The 22,093-nt window shown below is 28.8% G+C and overlaps 3 protein-coding genes across 6 annotated transcripts; all 3 read left to right on the plus strand.

Annotated features, from left to right (window-relative positions):
* The first annotated feature begins 371 nt into the window (after positions 1-371).
* Positions 372-3,533, plus strand: LOC112598921 (leucine-rich repeat extensin-like protein 5). 2 transcript variants are annotated; one of them, XM_025345587.1, is made up of 3 exons: positions 372-478; positions 755-893; positions 2,208-3,533. In XM_025345587.1, exons 1-3 carry the CDS (start codon positions 467-469, stop codon positions 2,909-2,911), a joined length of 855 nt encoding a protein of 284 aa, XP_025201372.1. In that variant the 5' UTR covers positions 372-466; the 3' UTR covers positions 2,912-3,533. The 2 variants fall into 2 exon arrangements, with proteins under 2 accessions (XP_025201372.1, XP_025201373.1); XM_025345588.1 differs by having other exon boundaries at positions 2,226-3,533.
* Positions 3,534-6,546: 3,013 nt separating this feature from the next.
* Positions 6,547-7,818, plus strand: LOC112599067 (cytochrome c oxidase subunit 6C). The gene is made up of 3 exons (XM_025345787.1): positions 6,547-6,690; positions 7,391-7,567; positions 7,632-7,818. The coding sequence occupies exons 2-3, from the start codon at positions 7,395-7,397 to the stop codon at positions 7,705-7,707; spliced, it is 249 nt and encodes an 82-aa protein (XP_025201572.1). The 5' UTR covers positions 6,547-6,690; positions 7,391-7,394; the 3' UTR covers positions 7,708-7,818.
* Positions 7,819-8,872: 1,054 nt separating this feature from the next.
* On the plus strand, positions 8,873-19,778 carry LOC112598690. Of its 3 annotated transcripts, none has more exons than XM_025345229.1 (9): positions 8,873-9,255; positions 13,604-13,661; positions 13,724-13,860; positions 14,119-14,291; positions 14,352-17,010; positions 17,079-18,068; positions 18,214-18,367; positions 18,430-18,795; positions 19,475-19,778. In XM_025345229.1, exons 3-9 carry the CDS (start codon positions 13,728-13,730, stop codon positions 19,515-19,517), a joined length of 4,518 nt encoding a protein of 1,505 aa, XP_025201014.1. In that variant the 5' UTR covers positions 8,873-9,255; positions 13,604-13,661; positions 13,724-13,727; the 3' UTR covers positions 19,518-19,778. The 3 variants fall into 3 exon arrangements, with proteins under 3 accessions (XP_025201014.1, XP_025201013.1, XP_025201015.1); XM_025345228.1 differs by having other exon boundaries at positions 18,430-18,791; positions 19,475-19,777; XM_025345230.1 differs by lacking the exons at positions 8,873-9,255; positions 13,604-13,661 and adding an exon at positions 13,952-14,019 and having other exon boundaries at positions 13,773-13,860; positions 18,430-18,791; positions 19,475-19,777.
* Positions 19,779-22,093: the final 2,315 nt, after the last annotated feature.

A 22,093-nucleotide genomic window follows, 5' to 3' on the forward strand; every position in this document is an offset into this window, starting at 1 on the left:
TTAATTTGCATACACGCAAACAAAAAATGCGATTAAAATGTTAATTCAATATACACGCCAATTATTGATTAGTCATCAGTCATCACGGACAATTCTTTTGTATCGCCGGCTGATTCTTGAATAAGATTTTAAATCTAAATGAACAAAATGCACAAAAGTGTCATTAATCATTAATTATATTATATAGGTACATCTCAAACCCTTATACGCGTCCTCCTACTCAAGTTCAACAACCGTCTCGAATGTGTTGATGATGACTGGTTCACACCATTGTTGGAGGTTGATTGGTTCGCCTAATTCATTGTCTTATGATAAATAATGATAAAAAACCGTTGTAAATACTTTGAAGGATATATTGGGTCTTCGTGAACCACTATATATAAGTCACCACACAATTTGCATTTACGGTCAGTGTTCAATAAGGTTTGAAAATATACACTACACATCAGTACAGACCTTACATACAATGATGATCCAAGTAAGCAAGACCATTTATATATTCCATGTATCTTATATGTTCGAGTGTAAATTGTATGAAACAATACTTGCGTATTCTACTCTTTTAATTTATTATACCTAATATAACTTACGGTAATATTAAAGTATATATATTGTATCTGTAACTCTATACATATATTGTACTATTTAAATTATAATTATTAAATTGTTAACATAAGTACCTAGTTACTACCTAATTTAATGTGCTTAAATAATACAATTAATAATATAAAACGTATACTCTCATTACGTTTAGATATTTTCAATTCTGCTGGTGATTATATCCGGAATCCTTTGCAGCGGAGCTCAACAAGGAGTATCCAGTACCCAAACTGGTCAGACATTGCAAATACAGCCCAATGTAAGAAAATACAACAAACACACTTCTACGGAAAGTAAGTCTTTAAAATAAAAAATGAATATATATATATATATATATTTAATAATGGAGCAAATACAGAATAATGATAAATTAATTAATAGCTATTAATTATTATATATAAGAATTTATGACCAACTTATCGTATTATAATGTTTATAATATACATTACTATTTAAAAAATAATAAAAATCTACCATTTTTATCAGCTAAAATCTAGTATTTATAAATTATATTTATTTCATATTTTAATATGCGGTATACCTTTTATTTATTTAATTGGCTTTTAAATTATAGTAATTAAAAATTGTTGATACTTAAAACTTAAATATTTTCAATTAATTGTAAATACTCATATAGGTTATTTTAATTTATCGGATTAATTGCATTTTAATGTTGTATACATGATATAAATATTTTTTTTTTATTACTAATTTGTTAAGTTTAATTGTGATAGCTAATTCCAAATTAAATTTAAAATAATTGTGTCTAATAATAATTTGATCTAATTCAGTACGACAACACTATTCATTTACTACTATACTATAAGTATAAACAATTTTTTTTTCTTATTAAATATTAAAGAATAATACTAAATACTAATATAAAGTATTGCGTCTGTCTTAACATTGAATATCATACCTAAATAATTATTATTGATACACATTAGGTGCTACCTATATCATTAATTTTTTAAGTATGCTACCTACAAATTTTAATAAAAAAATTAAAAAATTTATCTTGTGCCGAAAAAAAAGTGTCAAATACAATATCAGTTATCGTTTTAATTGGCTGCAATCATTCTTTATGCATGCTGTTGTTGAAGTAGACTTGTTGCTCCCTTTACCTTAACACCATATTATTTTATATTATTAATTTTCTTTTCTAGCGTAGGTATATTTTACTTGCGACATGCATTATGTGCAACTAATTGACACAATAACCAAAGTATACGATAATTATAATTATTTGTAAATTGTTCTTTACTTCAAAACACATAGATTCTTAAGTAGTATATAGATACTGAGCTATCAAAATATAATAGCTAATCATAATTAGTCAACAATTTTTTCAATATAAATATAATTGTAGCTTATAGGTATGCAAAACAATTGTAGGTACTCTAGAATCGTACCCAAACCGATTTTCTCGGTTAATTTGATAAGTAATTTGTTATTAATATTACCTTTATTAAATATGATAAAAAATAAGTCAGCAGTTTTACAAATACACAAACCAAACAAACAAATCACAGTTATCATCATTCATTTTATGTAAAAAGCAAACCATTCAAAAATTATTTAAACCTCGTTTTTTCGATTATTTTAAGAACCTTGTACCACTGCAGGCTCGCCGACGGGCACGCGAAAGGACAAACCGGACAACTATTCGGACTCGCAAGACTACGTGCCCATTGGCGGCACGGCCGGACCAGGATATCCTTACCCGTACCCGTACCCTTATCAACCGCTGGGCCCTTACCAACCAGTTGGCCCTTATCTGCAGCCAACCGGCCCTGTATTGGTGCCAAGCGGTAACCCGTATCGGCCGCTTCAGTACCCTTACGAACCGCAATACGCCGTGGACGGAGCACCATTACCACCGTACAACTACGCGCCCTACTACCCCGCCGGTCCACCATACGTAGGATCGTCTCCCCCATACTATCCGGCCACACCGCAGCCGCTTTACGAACAACAGCCGACCGTGGTGGACGCATATCGTTCACCGTTGTACCCGCCACAGCCGCTGGATCAGCCTCAGTTTTTCAGACAGCCCGGTGCTGCCGGAGGTTTACCTCCGTATTACAGAGCCCACGCGTACAACAGACCATCGCCGTTTATCCAACAACGGGACATCGCAGCCGCTCCTCCATATTTCCAACAACGTGACGCCCCGTTTCCCCAGCAGCGGGACGCCGCAGCAACTCCTGCCGCTGCCACCGCCACCACCGTGGCCGCTACCAACAACGCTGAACCGCAGTACGAACAACAGCAGTCTGGACCATTCGACGGTAACCAGTTTCATTACTAACGCTTTCGATCATATCAAAAACGTTTATTACCTGGTAACCGCTACGCCTCATGATAGACTTAGTTTAGTCAGAAACATTATTCGCAACACCATAATTCATTAAACGTATACCGATTGCAGCACCGTAGTCAAGAATATCTAAATAGTCTCGATAATATTATATTATGCATATATAATATTTCATAAATTATATAGATAAATAAAATAAAATAAAAATATATTACCATGTATAAATAGGTACCTATTACAGATTATGCCGCAGTGACACTAAACATATACGATACACTGATTTAAGAGGTGTACATCTATGATAATGTTCAGGACATCGTGTAGTTTTAATCGTTTCCTGAATTAATATTATTATATTCTATTGATTTTGAAATATTTTTATCAGTTCTGTATCACTGCATACAATATCGGGGTTAGTACTAATATATACAACTATAGTTATTGTACGGAATACATGTGGTTTACATAAAACATTATTATAATAAATTTACAATTACGTATTTTATAAATTATTAGTTACATTTGAGAATATAAGCAATAATTGTACGTTTCTGTATTTTATAACCAGTAATTACTAGTTTTTAAACAATATTTATTTATAATTAAGACAGTATCATGTATAATGTTAATGTATTGTGACTTTATTTTTCCAATTAAATTCAAAAATACAATGTATCTACCTTCTTATATAGCTGTATAATGTATATAACTACTTATACTTTGTTTTTAGTTTTATACAGTAATTTGTGTAACTTTCCTAGAATGTAACTTTCGCCGCGGATTATGAGGAATCAGTGTATTTCAACTATAGGTACTTACACACGAGTTTAAATTTTCTCTTTAAATTTTAAACGTCTAGCAGTTTTAAAAATATTGTTTAAAGATGCATTTATTATAAAGTTAATTAGACTCTTTAACAAATACAAAATATAACTTGATTTGGTGTTAAAGATCGCTTATTATTTAACAGACTTAATACGGGGGCGTGTAAGTGTGTATCAAAATTCTAAATACTTTCGTCTTCCAGCTAAAATGTTTAAAACTATAAAACCCATGTATTACAAGTCTATAGTCATAGAAAAGCTATGAGATTCTTAAGATAAATTTAGCAAAGCTGATAATTCCAATAAGGAACTATTAAACAAAACAATAAATTACATAGACATTTTCCAATTGTCGCATAAAACTTCCCGGAGTAACAGAATAAAACACTCCATAACGATTTATTTACAATTAAATTTATACTTGAATATGAAAAAAAAACAAATAATATAAGAACCCTAAATATTTTACTTAAAACACATGGTCCAGTGACAATTGGTAGGTAATTCGTTTAGATAATAATCCTACGCCAACACCTTACGTATACAGTGAAACATTTTTTTTTTTTTACTTTTCATTATGACAGGAGATAACTCGAAAAGTGAAAAACTTCATTTAATATTGAAATTATCTGAAACTTCTTAAAGAACAAGACTATCTATGATTTTTGAAATAGTACAAGGATACATATTTTGTATTGTCAGAAAACACAAGAATCCAACAACTGACAAGAAAAAATGAGTAATAACAATCAATAGAATAAACGGTAGATATTTAGAAAGGTGATGAATAATTGTGAGATAATATACCTATCTATATGTAGTGAAAGAATAAAGTACCAAAGAGACTAACTTAACTGTATGGTCTTAAGTAAAATTTTATCCAGATTCCAGGATACAAGTGGTTGACTGCAATATAGCCAATAGCTAAAACATTGCTATAACAAGAAACCGTGACTGATCGTATCAAAAGTTTTTGAAAAATCAATACATATAGACTAAGTACTAACTTGAAATTTGGATTTAAATGCTTAAGAGACTTGTTTCTATTTTACACACTAGTTACATAGATAGCAAATCTATACATCGAGTTCTTATTAGTTATTTTTTACTACAGTGAATTTATAGGATGCAGTTAATATTACAGCAAATTTACAACCTATGCTGGTCGACAGAGAGGACTAAAATGATCAAATTTATATATTTTTTGTTTAGAATAGTAACTAATGATTATGTTTATCAATAATAAAGATGTTGAAACTGTTGAAAGACTTTTTTTGAAATAATACTGCATTTTCGTTTTTATTAACATATCTTTCAAATTGCCATTATCAAACGTCGTATAGATTAGATAATGGTTGTTTAGCAGTTTGGCAGTGTCTTTATTGCAAGTATTTTACTATGACAATCAAAAATACTTATAACCATATAACGAGGTGAATAAAACTTTTTTATTTGATTTTTACTTGTGGTTAAATAATTATTTACAAATTTACATAATACTTAATATTGTAATGTTAAATTCCATCATATTATATGACGTGACTGCGCATCTTTCGTACCATACGTCTATACCATAGGTTGCCTAGTAACAAAGCGAATGAAGAATTTGTTATTTTATTTTTTCCAGTATCATCATTTTTATTGATCAACTTCTATATCTTTCTTGATATTAATGTGTATATAAATGAACCGACTTGTATACAATTTTTTTCAAGTAATGTCGTCTTCAAAATTTACTTTTTACTTTCAGACTATATAATATTTTTGCATTGTGAGTAAGATCGAGCTTTTCTTAGTCTAGATATTTCGATGATTACTTTAAATTGCAGTAGTTTTGTCAACTTAAATATACTCCTATTAAATTCGATGTTAGGAAGTTCAATAATAAAAAGTGACATTGGTTAGTTGTTAGTCCTATAAATAATATTACTAAAACACTAAGAATGAATAAACCCAGTTCCGCAAGGGACGTTTCTTTATTTTCTAAGGGAGTGGAATAATGAAGATAGCGAATGATTGCTACAATTGGACGCGTATAACGCGGTACAAATATGTGGAAAAATAACTCAGTGTTCATATTGCATATATTTGCAGTTTTAGAGTTTGATTTCCTGGAAGCAGCATATCTGTTTGAAGAGATGAAGATTTTGAATTTTTTCTTATTGGCTTTTGGCGATGACAAAGATAAATTTCGTTTAGATGGCGTATTAAATATTATTACGAGACATACTTGGTTTTTATACAAATATAAAAACATTAACTTTTAACGGACAATTCATATTGAAAGGTAGAGTATGGTTACTGTGGCCTGTGACAGCGCTAACCATGTGTATGTAGGTTGCGATGATCGAGTCACCACAGCACTGAACATAATGTTTATATATTATGGTTTTAATGGTTTTAGATGAAACAAATAAATTTGAAATTTGTAATACAAAATTTGTTTTTTTTATAATGAACTTTGGGTCTTGCACAATTTAATAATTTGCTATTGCCAATTGATACAAAAAAATACAAGACGCTTACATTTTGAGTATTATTATGTTATTCAAAAGATGAAATGAATAAATATTAAACCTTATATTCTAGTGTTTCAAATGTTTCAATTACCCAATTTAAAAAGATATTTATAATATTGTGGTATAGACGTATAGTAGATACTATGGTTTTAAAATATTGGAGAACAGAATACAATTACGTTATCAAAGATAAATAAAATAACCAAAATCTTATTCTTCCATGATATTTTGTCAGGGCTGCAGATAACAGATTAAACAGATGTTTAATACATCGAGGTAATTTTTTACCAAACGGGAAACACTGAAACACTGAATACCTAAATTTTTACAATCGGAGTTTTAATTTGTTTTGTGCTTGTGTTTTGTGGAACATTACCCTTCACGGAAGTTGTATATTTATTTGGGATAACTATTCATTTGCAAACTGGTAAATATTATTTAAGTAATTTTTATAGACATCAAAGTTTGTTACTTTAAGCAATGCTTGTAAATTTCAATTGATAATGTGAAGGTCAATCTTTGACAATTATGTAAAAGTTCAATTTAATTACGATTGTTGGTACTCAAATTTATTGGTTTATACAAAATTAGGAATTATTTGTCTCATAAAAAATATTGTATTTTAACTTTTTTTTAAACATAATTTGTATTTCATTAATCATATTATGGAAAGTTGTTTAAAGTATGATCTTTAACTTTAAATAAATCATCTGGAATGATCATTTTGTAGAGTTATTATTATTATTATAAATACAATAATATAAATTAATATACTTGATATCAAAGTTTGGTTTACATTTTTCTCTAATTTTTTAATATAATTTTATCAAGTAATATTTTTCATTAGAAAAAAAAACCCTAAAATTTAATTATATAATTTCTACTTGGCGTTAGAATTAGAATATACTATATCTGTTTTTATTATTGAAAATTGTCTTATAACATAGTACATCTTAAAATAATCATACATTTTGTCATTTTTGAATAAAACATACAGATAGTCATGAGATGGGGTCATTATAATTTACCTCGCAAATAAAAGATAATATTGTTTGATGTAATAATCTTATAGCATTTATATTTTTAATTGTTATATTAATATTAATTTTACATGAAATTTATTTTAGAACCATGTCTGCTGGAGCTGTAGTACAAAAATTAGCAAAACCACAATTACGTGGACTTTATGATAAGAAAACCAAGTTCCACCTTGTGTTTAGTATTGTTTTATCTATTGGAGTTGGTTTGGCATACAAATATGGTATTGGTGAACCCCGCAAGAAGGCTTATGCAGAATTTTACAAGTAATTTATAATCCTATCTTCAGTGTGAATAGTATTTTAACACATTTAATCTTTTATTTTATAGACACTATGATGCCGAAAAGGATTTTGAAAGAATGAGGAAATTAGGACTTTTTTCATCTTGCCCTGTTGATGATTAAAATAACCTATGTCATAATGTAATTAACTAGTTGTTCTATGTAAATTTATTTGATCAGAAAAATCAATGAATACATTTTTGTATTGATAAAATATAATTAATTATTATGTAATACTGATTGTATTCTACTATTTATGTGTGTATGTCTAAAAACAGTGTTATAGTTAATTTGTAGTAATATTTTTAGTTACTGAAAGCATACTACTTAATACTCAATATTATAAATCTACCTATTTCAATATTTTTTTGTTTTGAGAAAACAACTGATATAACAATATTTGATAATATTGTATGAGTTTTCTCTTATCCAGAAGACAAAATCCTCCAAATTGCGACTTTTGTCTTATAAATATTAGTAGAGTTACATATTGAATGAATGAGTATTAAAAGATGAGTGATAGCCAATAGGATAATAATTATTAATTATTAATCAACTACAATATTGTTATACGGGACGTTTTTTCTCATTGTATGTTATGGCGAAAATGTAATTTGGGATTTTGTCGAGTACGTAAATTATAAGATTCTGGACAATTTGATCCATACGGTTAGCATTAATTTATCGTTAATTTTGATGTTAAGAGTCATCGGCCATCGTTATCTAAGACCAATTAATATAATTGAGATTCTACATGATTTTCCTCAAGGTATATTTGCGATAACGTCAGGTGCGCCAACTCATTGGATCTGGTGGTAACAAGACAGTCTTAGGGTTAAAAGTCGTTATTACGCGGGATTTCTGCAACGGTAAGGTCCGCTACCTAAATGGTCTTTTTTGCTGTGTCGTCAACGATTTGTTCAGCAGTATTAATTTATTCGATTATTGCATTGTTCTGTGCTTGTGGCGGGGTGATTGAAAGCAATGTAAACGGCATATTATTTTATTATTCGAATTTGCGTGATTTGCATCGACTCTGTAGTGCGTGCAGTGCGACCAACTGGTCGGGGGCTACCGCTTATCCTTCCTGTTGGGTTTTCTGAAAAGACCGAAATTAGATGAAGTGCAAACCTAGCACCACCCCTACAATAGGATCCGTTTGTCCGTGATTTTGACACTCTCAACTCGAGTCGACCGACGAGATCATCAATCGCGGCGGCATAGAACATCGCTACCGCCGGGACATTTAGTGCGTTGACACGTTGGCCGCACTGCGACGGGCAGTGATGTGCATTGCAAATGGCCGATCTTGTTATTGTTCCGTAGTCCCGTAGCGTTTCGCGATTTAACACGATAATATACCCCCGGACTCGCGAAAGCCGTTTGTTGCCGTCTTCGTCGTCACCCCGCACGAATAATCGCAGTGTTGGTGTTCACTGTCGCGTACGTACCGTTTGTTAATCGTCCGTCCGCCGAAATACAAACGTCTTCGCCGCGAAAGCATCGGCGGCGTTTCTCTGTCGTGTGTGTGTGTGTGCGTGTGTGTGTGCGCATAGACCGCGATATTAATATTATTATTGCGACTTTGTGTGAGTGTGTGTGTGCGCGAAAAGTGTCCGATGTACAGTATCAACGTCCATTGGATTACACTCCGGCCGCCAGGAATAACATGTACGTAACAGATCGGTTGACACCGAGCTTTGTGTAGGGTTTTTGTTGACGGCGGCGGTGGCGGCCGGGCGTTTCGGGTTGGCCGTTGCACCACCGCTGTCGCTCCCTTGACCAGCACAAAATGGTGGTCGGGTCTGTTAGACGACAACGTAGTCCGCCCATGTAAAAGACTATTTTTCTTTCCTGTGGCCGAGTGGCCGACGGAACCACCTTGGCCACTCGTCTAGGAGGCCCCCGACCGCCCGCCTGCCATAGCTGTGTTATTATTATTATTATTATTATTATTATTATTATTATTATTGTGATGGTCGTACAGTGTCGGGGCCACGTTCCTTAGTGTAGAGGGGAGGGGTTGAACATTATTTTTTGAGTTTTGATGATCACTGATCGAATTTGGAAATGTTAATCGCGCCCAGAGATCAAAACGATTTTGTTATTTCAGTTAGTTTTCGTTGTCTTGTGTTTTTAAACGAATGTGATCGACACGCGCCTAATGGATGTTAGTCCTAAACGAAGTCGACCTAACACTACCTAGTTGTCGCGTAATTTTCGATATAATTTTTTTTTTTAATCTCTAACGATTTCATCGCATTTATGGATTTTTAGGGTATAAATTATTATAAATTATCATTAATAATCATCTCCATTTGCGATAACAAATGCATGATCATATTATGATTGTCTTAGTTGGTAAGTAAAGTTAGATTCTATATCTCACAACTGGCATGAACTAAGAAAGACCATTGCTTTACAAATGTTGAATTATCTATGATTATGTATTATATTTATCTCAATTTATTAAAAGTCTATTATTAAACTCTTTATTATAAGTATTTATATTTCAACTTAAATAAGTAGTAGAATAATATTATATATTTAACAATTTCTAAGTACTATTTGTTTAACTTGTCAGTGGTTGTTTTGCTTTTTGTAACATCATTAGTCGCAAATGAATTTCCTGCCTCTTTAACTGTTTTTGTCAACATCAAAATAAGTTTGATGTCTATTATGATAGCACCTTGTATTTGTTTTTAAATAAACAATCTGGATAATCACCTAAAGTATCTAGATAATTAAAAGAATCTCAACTTATGATTCTACAACCCATGTCTATAACTAAAAAAAAAATGAAAGAATTAATTGCATTGCTTAGTTCTTTATGAATTAATAAAACCCTGTGATATATTTTATTTTATAATTAAATCAATTAAAGATATTTTTAGTATATAAAATATGTAAAAATTTATACTGTTATTTTAAATGCCTTTAAATATGAGTGCAATGGTCAAAATGTAATCATTAACATGATTAAACTTGAAAAAATAAAATGTCTAAAATGTGAGGATTGAACATGATTTTCTTATTAAGTAGTGGTCTAATATCCAATTAATGTTTTTTCTTTAATATATAAATAATAATTTCAATGCCCAATATTTTTATTTTACTGAAATATTATAATGTATAGATTCTAGTCTATTTAAAATAATAAAATAGTTGCTCCTAAATTATTTTTGAAAGCTTTATTTAAAATAATGTAATTATAGTATTGTCAAAAATTTAATTTATATTTCTAAGGTACTTACTGGTAAGTTATTGTTTGAATAATTTGAAAAAATCAACTTATTATGATGTTAGAAATAGAAAATTAGGCATTGTATACCCAATGAAGTCTCAAATTTCTCAATGCTTTTTTATTCCCCATGACTCACTCAAAGATTAAAATTAAATTATTTTTTTATTCAATACTCTAGGCTTCTTTCTAGTTGATTCCTAATGTATAACTTGATGATTTAATTCAATTTACATATCATAGGGTTGAATTGACTTAATGCAACTTATATATGTGTAGATTGGCGAAAAATGGATACTTCCAGGTTATCTTGGCTATCAAATTATTTAAATAATAAGTTTTTACTTATGTGTTTGTGTTATATTGTTGACATTTAATTTAAATTAAGCTATTACAGAGGTATTTAAATTTAATTGTTTACACTAGTTAGTATTTGTCATTTCATAAACCAGCCATGTATGAATTATTCAGCGGTCATAAATGATATTTATGATTTTTGAAACCAATTACAATTTTGTGTAAAGTGATTGTCCCAATAATCTGAAATACAAAAACGAACGTATAAATTTGTTGAAAAATTGACTTTTTTTTATATATTCTTATTATTAAAATTAACTTTTAATTATAGAAATTATTTAATAATACAAAAAGAAAAAAATGATATAACCTAATTATTTATGAAAATACATGCATATAAAGTACATACACTTTTTTTTTATTTTAATATTATGTGTCTTATGTTATTTAAAAAAACTATCTATATTATTTTGTTAAATAAGTATTATTGGTTGTAATACTCAATAAAAATGTCCCAATTATCCAGATTTTTGGCCAAGATAAGCAGTGAATGTTTACCCTAAAAGTATACATTTTTTCTCATAATTGAAGAATTGTCCCTATTAAGCGGTTTCCTTATTAACCAATGTCTCCATTAAGCGGAATCGACTGTTTATCGATTCACAATTTTATTATTAATTATCAAATTTCCTATATGAGGTAGTCGAGATAATTCAGATAATTATAAAAGATAGTTTTGAAAATATTTGAGATATCAAGATAACCTGAAAGTACTGGTAAATGTTTATATGTTGAAGAACTTGATTATGTTGAGTTCGAATAATTAGTTTTGTAAGAGATGAAACTTTAAATAAATCTACTATATAAAATATAAAATTATAAACGTAAATTTATTTTAATTTTGATAACTAATAATATTTTTTATATTTTGCATTTTTACATCCTTTTTATTTGTATTAAGTATTAATTAAATCTAATTTTATCTCAATTTTGAGTTATAAAATAAAGTAATATTATTTTAATGGTTATAAAAGTATAAAATAGTAGGTACCTATTATAAATATCTATTTTTTAAATAGCTGATAATGAAAATAATTTTTATTGCTGAATCGTACAAAAACCAAATCATTTCTTCGACATACAACTGTATTATACTATTATGTGTAATATTATAATATAGTATCTGTAGTTGAATAATACTAATTAATTATTAATATTTTCTTATAATTGATTATTAGTTAAAGAATTTATTGTAATGTACCAATTGGTGATTTATTTTTATTTTATTTTAATCTTTATGTACTGATTCAAAATAAGTTATGTTCTATCTTATATCTAATTTCTATAGATTTTATTATAATTGCCTATTTTAGTATAGTATTTATTATATTATGAAAATAATAAGTTAAATTTTTCTACAGATAAATATATTTAATTTAAAAAACTAACACATTGTAAATGTAATATTGATGTTTAGATGTGTAGGTGTACCTATTTAGTACGTATTTGATCTGTCGATCTAATCTTAGGTAGGTAGTTACCTATTTTTGTTTTAGTGAATTAACTTGAAATTTTAATATGTTCTTATATAAGTATTTAAGTAAAAATATATTAAAGTACCTATACCTATTAATTAAAACAGAAAATTTTACATGAACAAATTGTTTATACATGATCATTTAATCCTTCAGTTATTTAATGTTTAAACTATTGGTATATGTTTTTAAATTAAGTATCTCTGTAAAAGTTTAATTAATTTAGATAACCAATTTATTCAAAATTTATTAAAAATTGTTAAATGTATTAAGAGAAAAATATGGGGATAATTAAACATCTATTTTAAATTCTAAGTGATGAAATATTGTATTGGCTTTATATTAATTTATATTTTATTAAATCTTAATTTTTTAGGAAATTATTTCTTTAAACCAGTTATAGTCAGTTAAACTTTCCATTTAGGGGGTGGGAGAGAGTTCTAGTGGAAAATTTGATTTTTTTCATACTTAAAAAAATCAATAATAATTGGTAAAAACAAAAAAAAAAAATCAAGAAAAACTAGACATTTTTGGAAAAATAAATTTTGGGTATACCACTTATGAATTTATACAGGTATTTATACTTAGATAATATTTGAAATTTTGATTAAGTTTTTTTCTTGGTTATATATAGGTATGATAAATTGTTTTTTCAGTCATAAAGCTTGTAAATAAATAGATTTTTTATCATTTTTTTATTATATTTTCCTTCAAAAAAATATAATGTAAAATATTATTATGATTTTTTTTTTATTGGGAAGTTTTTTTAGAGTTAGAAAATATTCATATAATTCGAGATATAATTCTTCAAAATCTCCAAAATTTGTAATTAAATTAGGTACTATGTATATTATCATTAATAAATAAATTTATTTTTAAAATTAATTATTGTGGATCACAATATTCAAGTATAAATAAGTGAAAACATTTATTTTGTATGTTTTAGGCTAAACAAATAGTTGGATTTAAACCCAATTTGTAAAAAAATGGAAGATCTGGTTATGGTATGTTAATATAGTTTAGGTCTGGTTAAATTTGTATTAAATTTATCATCTCTTAATTTTAGTGAAATGGCCGCAAATAGCGATGGTACTACTCAACTGGTTACAACCATTGTCACATGCGAAGGGGATCTGAATGACCCTCAATTTAATCAACAGTTTGATAAGATTGTGAAAGATCTAAACAAACTTCTATTTCAAGGTAAATATTTTATATTTGTTATATTTCAAAATATCTTTAATTTTTTAAGTTTAATATTTTTGTTTTTTTTTTTTTTTGTTTTTTTTATTAGGAACTATACAAGCACCTGTAGATTATTTTAAAAAACCCATAGCATGCAATGTAGACTAGACATGAATGGTACTTACTTAAGATAAATAAGAAATGAACATAAAACAAGTTATTCTATTTTTTTTTTAAACTGAATAATCTTCATTTGTTTTTATTTAATTTTTTTAGGTTCGGCTGAAGAAAAAGGGATTTATGTAAACAAACTTGAGCCATGGAATTCTGTAAGGGTAACTATTACTGTGCCACGAGAAGCTGCTACAAAGCTTCAGCAATTGGCACAACAAGGGGATGCAGCTCTTTCCAGGCTCGGAATTTTGTCTGTCCAAGTCGAAGGCGATCAGGTTTGTTAAAATAATTATATTTTATGTTCAATGTATTATTTTTAAAATTTTTGTGTTTAGATGATTTCTTTAAGACTTGGCGGCAACCGATTTGGTGGAGAAAGCCAAGAATTGGTGTTAAGAACATCAACTGGTCCATCAAATATCAATCAGCCAACTGCTTCCGAAGAAAGTGCTGCTGTGAATTCGTTGATCAAAGCTATGGCGTCCGCAACATCTCCTGCTCTGCAGTCTCCATCGCCTCAATTGTCGACACCCCAGTTCAAAAGTCCCAATGTAGTGGCAGTCGATTCTACCCCTTTGCCTCCGATACCACCTTCGCCCTCCACGGCAGAACCATCCCCAAGACCCCACATATGGCCGTTTGTAAGCATGAACCAAGCTGCTCAGACCATACACAACCGAGAGTCGATGCACACAGGACCTCCACCTCCACCACCTTATCCAGGATCTCAAAACGGAGTGTATAAAACCCAAAGATCAGGGGATGCAAATGCATCAGTGCACTCAAGTCCATTGTTGGTTAATTTGTTACAAAATGAAGGTGCTGGAAAAATGCCTCCACCAATGGAAAAACATAAGAAACCATTAATACCTTCTCCAAATTTAGTGAAAAATCAAGATGGTTTTTCTGGTTCAGAGTATACTCAATCTGCGTTTGCTAATGTTGCATCGGATGTTCAAGTTGTCCAAAGGCTACAGAAACTACCAGATTCAGTTACCAACAGTGCTCAGAATCGAGTAGATTCCATTGGATCTCCTAATGGACCAACTGCTAGGTTGGTTAACAAACACAATGTGCCTTCCCAAGAGCTCTCACAAACCCAGAAGATTGTTGGCTCACCAAATGTACAAACTTCTTATGCTGTTAGGCATGCCTTTTTATCAAGCTCACCAATTACCCAAAACCGTTTACAAACCGTTCCCCAAAATGTCACTATCACTACCAATCAATTAAAACTTAATCAAGGTTATATCAATCAAATGAGGCAAGGTTCAAATCATCTGATGGCTAAGCCGAATATTACTCAACAATTTATTCAACCTCAAATTAGGTTACAAACACAGTATAGCCCAGCAGGATCACATAAACCAATTCAGACCAATGCCATATTGCAACAAAGGACCGATTTGATGTCTACTCAATTGACAACTGTTAGCAGCCATGATTCTACCGTAATGCTTAAAAGTGCATCGGTTTCAAGTCAATCCCAAAATATCACTCCCAATAATTCATTCCATCCTGTACCTAATCAGATAACAAATGTTTCTCAAACCCCTTGTACATATAATGAAACGTCTCAGCAAAATTTTAATAATCTTATACAGGGTACTCATAATCATAATCAGGCACAAACTATTACTGTAAATAAAAAACCTGATCCATCATCCAATGAAGTGAGCTTACAGCAAAGATTGATTACTCAGCAACCTTCAGAAAATACATGTCAAGAAATTCAAAAAAGTGTGGTAACTAGTCAACCGATAAAATCTCCACCTTTAACTTCTTCTGGTAAACAGCGGCAGTTTCTTATAAATCCGTTGACTGGAGATATGGAACCTATGTCTAGTGATAGTAGTTCGGAAAGTGATACAGAAGAAAAAATTAAAAACTTGCCAGTAGTAGATGATAGTTTTTATAATTTTTCTTCTCCGATAACAAATGATAGGTCCAATTCTGTATTTTCGGATGATGAGGATACTGGTTCTCCTACCTCTCGTCGTAATGATACTACTACTGATCAATCTGATTCTGAAGCTACTGTTAAATCAACAAATAGTGAAGCATCCTCTCGTCATCGATCAAGCCCATTACCTGCTCCTGCTGAAAAAATTAAGTTACGGTTGAAGAAATTGACTGAAAAGAAAGAACCATATAAAGTTGATGTTTCATTTGGCAATTCTCCTTTGTGTAAAGTAGATAAGAGGCACTTTGGAAATCCATCAACGCCATTAGCTGGGTCTTCTGCCGAAGGACTTCGTGTACCACCTTTACATATTTCATTAAGAGGAAGAAATGCTGCAGTAGTAATTGGTTCAAGAAAGGAAAAAAAATGGAAAGACTCTGATGACGAAAGTAAAAAATCAACAGGGTGTAAAGTAAAAACTAGCGTAAATCACTTAAAAGCTAAAAGTTCAAACCAGGACTTATTAAAAATTTGTTCAAAACAAATAAAGCTAGAAAATATTGAAGAAGATGATTCTAGAGTGAAATTAAAAAGAATTGAAGAAAGTGTAGAGCCTGTATCATCATCAGTTGATTCCAATGAACCCACAAGCAGTTATAATCCTGTTCTACCCCCTGGAAGAATATATCCAACTGAAGCTGAAGTAGCGTCAATTTTAAGGTCTATGCCTAGTGATAAACATAACAAAATGAGCTTAAGCTTTAATAAAGTTAAAAAAAGAGAGTCTAAAAAGAAATGTTTACCTAGAGAAAGGACAGGTTCTGTAGACAGCCCTAACTTACACAGAATTGTTGAAAGAACCCATTCTAAAACAAAAATTAATAAAAGTAGTGCTGTTTCGTTATTTAAAAATGTTGTAAAATCATCGGCAGTTAAAGAAGCAAGAATGCTTGCAGCTGCTACTTTTGGAAATAGAAATAATTTTCATGAAAAACAACGGGCTCTGAACAATGGACTGGATACTGTAACTCAACCTAGTGGATCACAATCAAATAATCAAAGACGTACTAGTGTCGATATACCATTTACAGGTAACCTATTTTTTTAGTATATTTAAATTAATAATTATTTGATAATTATTTATTATGATAAATTTTAGGTACACATACATTGAATTCTTCAATGACAAAATTGAACAGATCTCTTAGTGGCCAGCCTAATGATACATATCTACCATCTAGCCACTTCTCCAATCACCTTTTACCTGGTCAAAAATTGCAGGGACCTAATACATTTCACAAAGATATGAATAAAAAACCATTAACTGTAGTCAGTAGAAAAGTGACCAATTCAAAAAGTAAAGATAGTAGAAATTCTAAACTCGAAAGTGGAGTAAAACGAAAAGAATTTCAATTGACTACGAAACGCAATGATCATTTTATTCAAAAATTTGATGTTGATAAACCTAATTGTGTTACTGTTGGATGTGTTCAAATAGAAAAAAGGGAAGAACATCTAACACTGCCTATTACAGATATAGATGTATCCGAAAAAAATTTAAAACAAAGGTTATTAGAAGATACTATACCACAAATTAGAAATGTTATGAGGATAGAAACTCCTACAATTGAAGATATTAAATGTGACCGTGTTCAAACTGAAACTAAAAATATGAATGGAAGTGAAAGTCCTGCTGGTCATGGTAATACTCAAGGAGAAGATTCAGGTATTGAGTCCATGGATGCTTTATCAGAGAAAAGTCCGAACCAAGGAGAAAGTCCTTGCAGGAAAGATGATCAAACCACTGGTCAAAAACCGGCTGTTCCATTAAAACAAGAAGAAACTAAAATACCTGTTGCATCTATAGATCAACAGAGCACAGCAGATTCTCCTGATTTAGATGATATTCAGCCATTTCGTGTAACACCAGCTTTATATACATATTCTAATCCAGAAAAAATTAGGGATGATTCTCCTCCTGTTTCGCCTAAATTGGATATTGAAGATGTTCTAGATCCAACAGAACCACACCTTGTTTCTTCTTCAGAGACTGATGGAGATTTACCCTCTGTTAAACTAAAGAAAAGGAAGCGTATGGATTCTGAAGATAGTAAGACTGATTGTGATGCCCCTGTACTAAAAAAACCAAGTAAGTAAAAGTTTTTATGGACCATAAACTACATGCAAGAAAACACCGAGTAGATTAAATAATTTTAGTTCAATTTTTTAACGTTTTCCTTTTGTAAAAAAAAATTTATATCTTGTATCATTTATTTTAGTTTTTATTTTTAAAGATATTGAAAATGATATGACTGGAAAATCAGATATAGTGTCTATGAATGTTGCATCAGAAAAATCTCTATTAGAACAACTTTTGATAGATATACCAATTGATTCCGATGCAGCCAAAAAATCAGCAGTTACTACAAGAAGCACGCGTTCTCATAGGTACTAAACATATAGTTTGAAAAATAATTTGTTTCATTGAATAACTCTATTTTTACTGATAGAACAAATACACGAGTATCTGTACAAGTTACCTCAGGAGCTCCATCTCAGCCAAGCTTACCATCACCTACGCGTCGTTCTAATCGTAACACTCATCCACCTAACAGAACGTGTGCTGGAAAGTCTTGTGATAGGTCTACACCTAGTAAAACAATTGAAAAAAAGGAGAAGAATATACTTTCCACTCCTACTAAACTTGATAAAACACCTCTCCGACCTCAATCAACAGCTGTTACCATTAACACTAGAGCCGCAAGTGCTTCAAAGCAAACTGTTTCTATAACATCACCTTCATCAGAAATAATGACTGCTGAAGTAGATAAACAGACTACTAGAAGGAAAACAAGGAGCACGTTGCCTAATAGTAAGTAAGAACTTCGATTATTATCTCGTTATTTAATGTTAAGTTCCAGGCATCTATTAGTAAATAAAAATAAAAAATTATTATTTAGTAACGCATATTTTTAAGTTTAAGAGAATATCACTTTATTTTTTCTCCCCCATGATAGTAAATTTGAATTTTGAAAAACCAATATTGTATTGTAAAATACTTAATGCTTATGTGTCACAAGAAAAATGAATTATACAGTAAATATAAATTATTCTCACTCCCTCTGTTTCAATTGGTGCAGATAATCAATATTTACGAATAATCATATAATGAACATGAATTTAAATGTTTTATTTAATTATAAATAAAAATTATATACTGTAAGTAATAATAAATTAAAATAAATATAAATTTAAAAAAAAATCTTTGATGTGAATAACTGATGCTTTTCTGTTAGAAACCAAGCAAATAAAGCTACCATGTTCTTCACTTTAAGTTTGATTACTTCTTAAAAAATTGAATAACTAAAAATTTGATATTTTCACAAATTATCTGTATAATATTTTTTAGATCATAATAGGTACATAAACAATTTTATGATTTAACACTAATATTAAATTACTGTAATATAAAAACTTTTTCAAATCAAAAAAATATATTATTTAGAAATTAAAAATTATATATAAATAACATCATTATTTTTATTTTGTTATTAGTGGATCCGGAGAATGTAGCGAGACGACGACGAGCGTCACGTGATGGTAAATGACATACACAACCGGTGCCGACGCCGACGACACATAACACTGCGTCATCTCCGGCCATCGTCGTCGGACCCGGGTAATTTCTATTAAGTTCTTTTTCTTTTTAACATAGCAAAATATTGTATCCCTTTTTTCTGTTTGTTAAATGTAATGTGTTTGGATTCTATTAAGCTTACAATTTGATATTATATATATATATATATATATACATTTATTTTTATTATTATTATTGGTATATCATATGTACGAATGTCTGTATGTGAATGAATGTATGTTTGTATATATATGTGTGTGTACATGTATATATATATATATATATATATATATTATATAAATTTTTTTTATACTAAAAATCTATTTCGATTTTATAAGAGGTGTAGTAAGTAAAACTATTCAATCCAGTTTCTCTTATAATTTATCATTAAATATTTTTTATTCTTTTATTTTCAATAAATAGTTATTTGTTATTTTTATCATTGCTGTCTATATACTTATATACATATTTATATATATATATATATATAAATACTGTTGGTTGTTGTCTTAGGAATATTATTATTAGAGCAAAAATAATTGAGATACTAAATTCATTTTTATTTATAATTTGCTTAAAGTATTTTTTTCCTTTTTTACATCAGTGTTTCTTGTTATGTAAATATTAAATGTAATATAATGTTGGACATTTTGTTGCGTTTTCAAAAACTAAAATAAAATTTAAAAAAAAAATATATATATATATAATATATTGAAATGAATATTCATAAATTTTAAATTTACACATGATTTTTGTATAATGTGTCATAGGTGTCTTGTGCATTTTGTTGTCCCTTAAACATGTTTATGTAAATAATTTCATGTAATATTAAGTTAAACATTCTTGTAAAATTTAAGTAAACCTTGTTACTCGTGTTTTTTTTCTTTTTTTTTTTAATGGGTGAAAATAATGTGTTTCTTCTTGAGCTTTATTATTATTATTATATTATTATTATTATTATATTATTATATTATTATATTATTATATTATTATTTTATTTTATTTTATTTTATTATATTATTATTTTTTTTTATATATATACAATCTGATCGTTGATGGCGATTAGTGACAATAAAACTTTAATCTAAACAATCTTAACAGTAAAAAAAGTAAGTGCAATAATTTTGTGTGTGTAAATAATTTACCTTTTTTATAGTGATAATTATTATGATTAGCTACACATTTTTAAAAACAAATTATGTTAAATTTCCTTTTTTCTGTCATTGGTGCAATTATCACATGTACACTATTGGCAGCTTTAACAAAAAAATTAAATTTCGAAAATTAGTTTTCGAGTTTATTACATTTTAAAATTACATATTTTGTTTGCGTTACACCTTCTTAATGATAAAAAAAAAACTAGTGAATAAAAAAATTGTAATTGTTTAATTTTTTTATAGTAATTATATATGGTATTGTAGATTCTATTTATAAATAATTAAACAAAATTGATGTATAAATCAATATACATACATATGTACAATTATATATTTGAGACGACATATACACATTTTATTATTGTAAATAGTTGTTCAGTTTTAAGAAATATATATGTTTCAGGTAATCATATTTTATATTTTACTTAATAATTATTTTAAAAGATCCAATATTTTCAAAAAGATTAAAGTGTATTGATATGTATCAGTTGAAAATCAACTGCTTAATTAATTAAATGTGCAATATATTAGTGATAAGTACAAATCCATCAGTGTTGAACTGATACTTATACAATTTTTCTTCTTGAAAATCTTGGTCTTTAACAATAATGGTAACCTTTAAATTGTCTTTAAAATTAATTAATCCAAATGTTTATTATTTTTTTAAATTTTAATAGATCAAAAATATGTTTTGTTTCAAAACCTGCCCATCCAGTTATTGTTATTAAAGTTAGAAACCATTTATTACAAAAAAAAAAATATATATATATATTTAAGAGTGTGTTTATTTAATTAGCTAAATGGTTTAATGCATATTAGCGTTACTTTTTAGAGGGGGAGAAGATAATTCTTTCAAGAAGAAAATATTTTTTCAAATATTAAAAATAGAAATTTGAATTTATATCGAAAACAATCAGTATAATATATGATAATTATATGTTGTTTGATATATTTTAAATTTTATTTATTTTCTTTAGTTAATACATAGACTGGGTGAAAATTATTCAAAATATTCAAATTGTTTTGTTTGACCTAGTATCTACAACAATTTATTTATGAAAAATTATGATTCACAAATATACAATATTTTTATTTTAATGAATCCTATAACAGGGTAAAAAAAATCCAGGTAGTCTATATTTATTATTTTTTAAATAATAATTTTTATTTAATTTTAAAAAGTAGAAATTTTTGATAAATATTTGTGTTTTTACATTTATTGAAAATATTTCCCCAACTATATGACATTTTATATTTTTTCAAATAAAAATTATAGAGCATACATAATGCTACAAAGAGAATAGAGGTAAAACAAATTTCAATAACAAATAAAACATAATAAAAAAAAGTCACTATACTATTAAATAATTGTTATTTTTG

Source organism: Melanaphis sacchari, unplaced genomic scaffold (genome assembly GCF_002803265.2).
Source record: "Melanaphis sacchari strain LSU unplaced genomic scaffold, SCAv2.0 Contig4_pilon_pilon, whole genome shotgun sequence".
NCBI classification, from domain to species: domain Eukaryota; kingdom Metazoa; phylum Arthropoda; class Insecta; order Hemiptera; family Aphididae; genus Melanaphis; species Melanaphis sacchari.

Bases quoted from the DNA above. Each gene is read 5' to 3' on its own strand.
- LOC112598921 (XM_025345587.1), top strand. The intron at 894-2,207 runs GTAAGTCTTTAA...GATTATTTTAAG, and splicing joins CAAACACACTTCTACGGAAA to AACCTTGTACCACTGCAGGC.
- LOC112599067 (XM_025345787.1), top strand. From the start codon at position 7,395: ATGTCTGCTGGAGCTGTAGTACAAAAATTAGCAAAACCACAATTACGT. The intron at 7,568-7,631 runs GTAATTTATAAT...TTTATTTTATAG, and splicing joins GCTTATGCAGAATTTTACAA to ACACTATGATGCCGAAAAGG.
- LOC112598690 (XM_025345228.1), top strand. From the start codon at position 13,728: ATGGCCGCAAATAGCGATGGTACTACTCAACTGGTTACAACCATTGTC. The intron at 13,861-14,118 runs GTAAATATTTTA...TAATTTTTTTAG, and splicing joins AAACAAACTTCTATTTCAAG to GTTCGGCTGAAGAAAAAGGG. The intron at 18,069-18,213 runs GTAAGTAAAAGT...TTATTTTTAAAG, and splicing joins CCCTGTACTAAAAAAACCAA to ATATTGAAAATGATATGACT.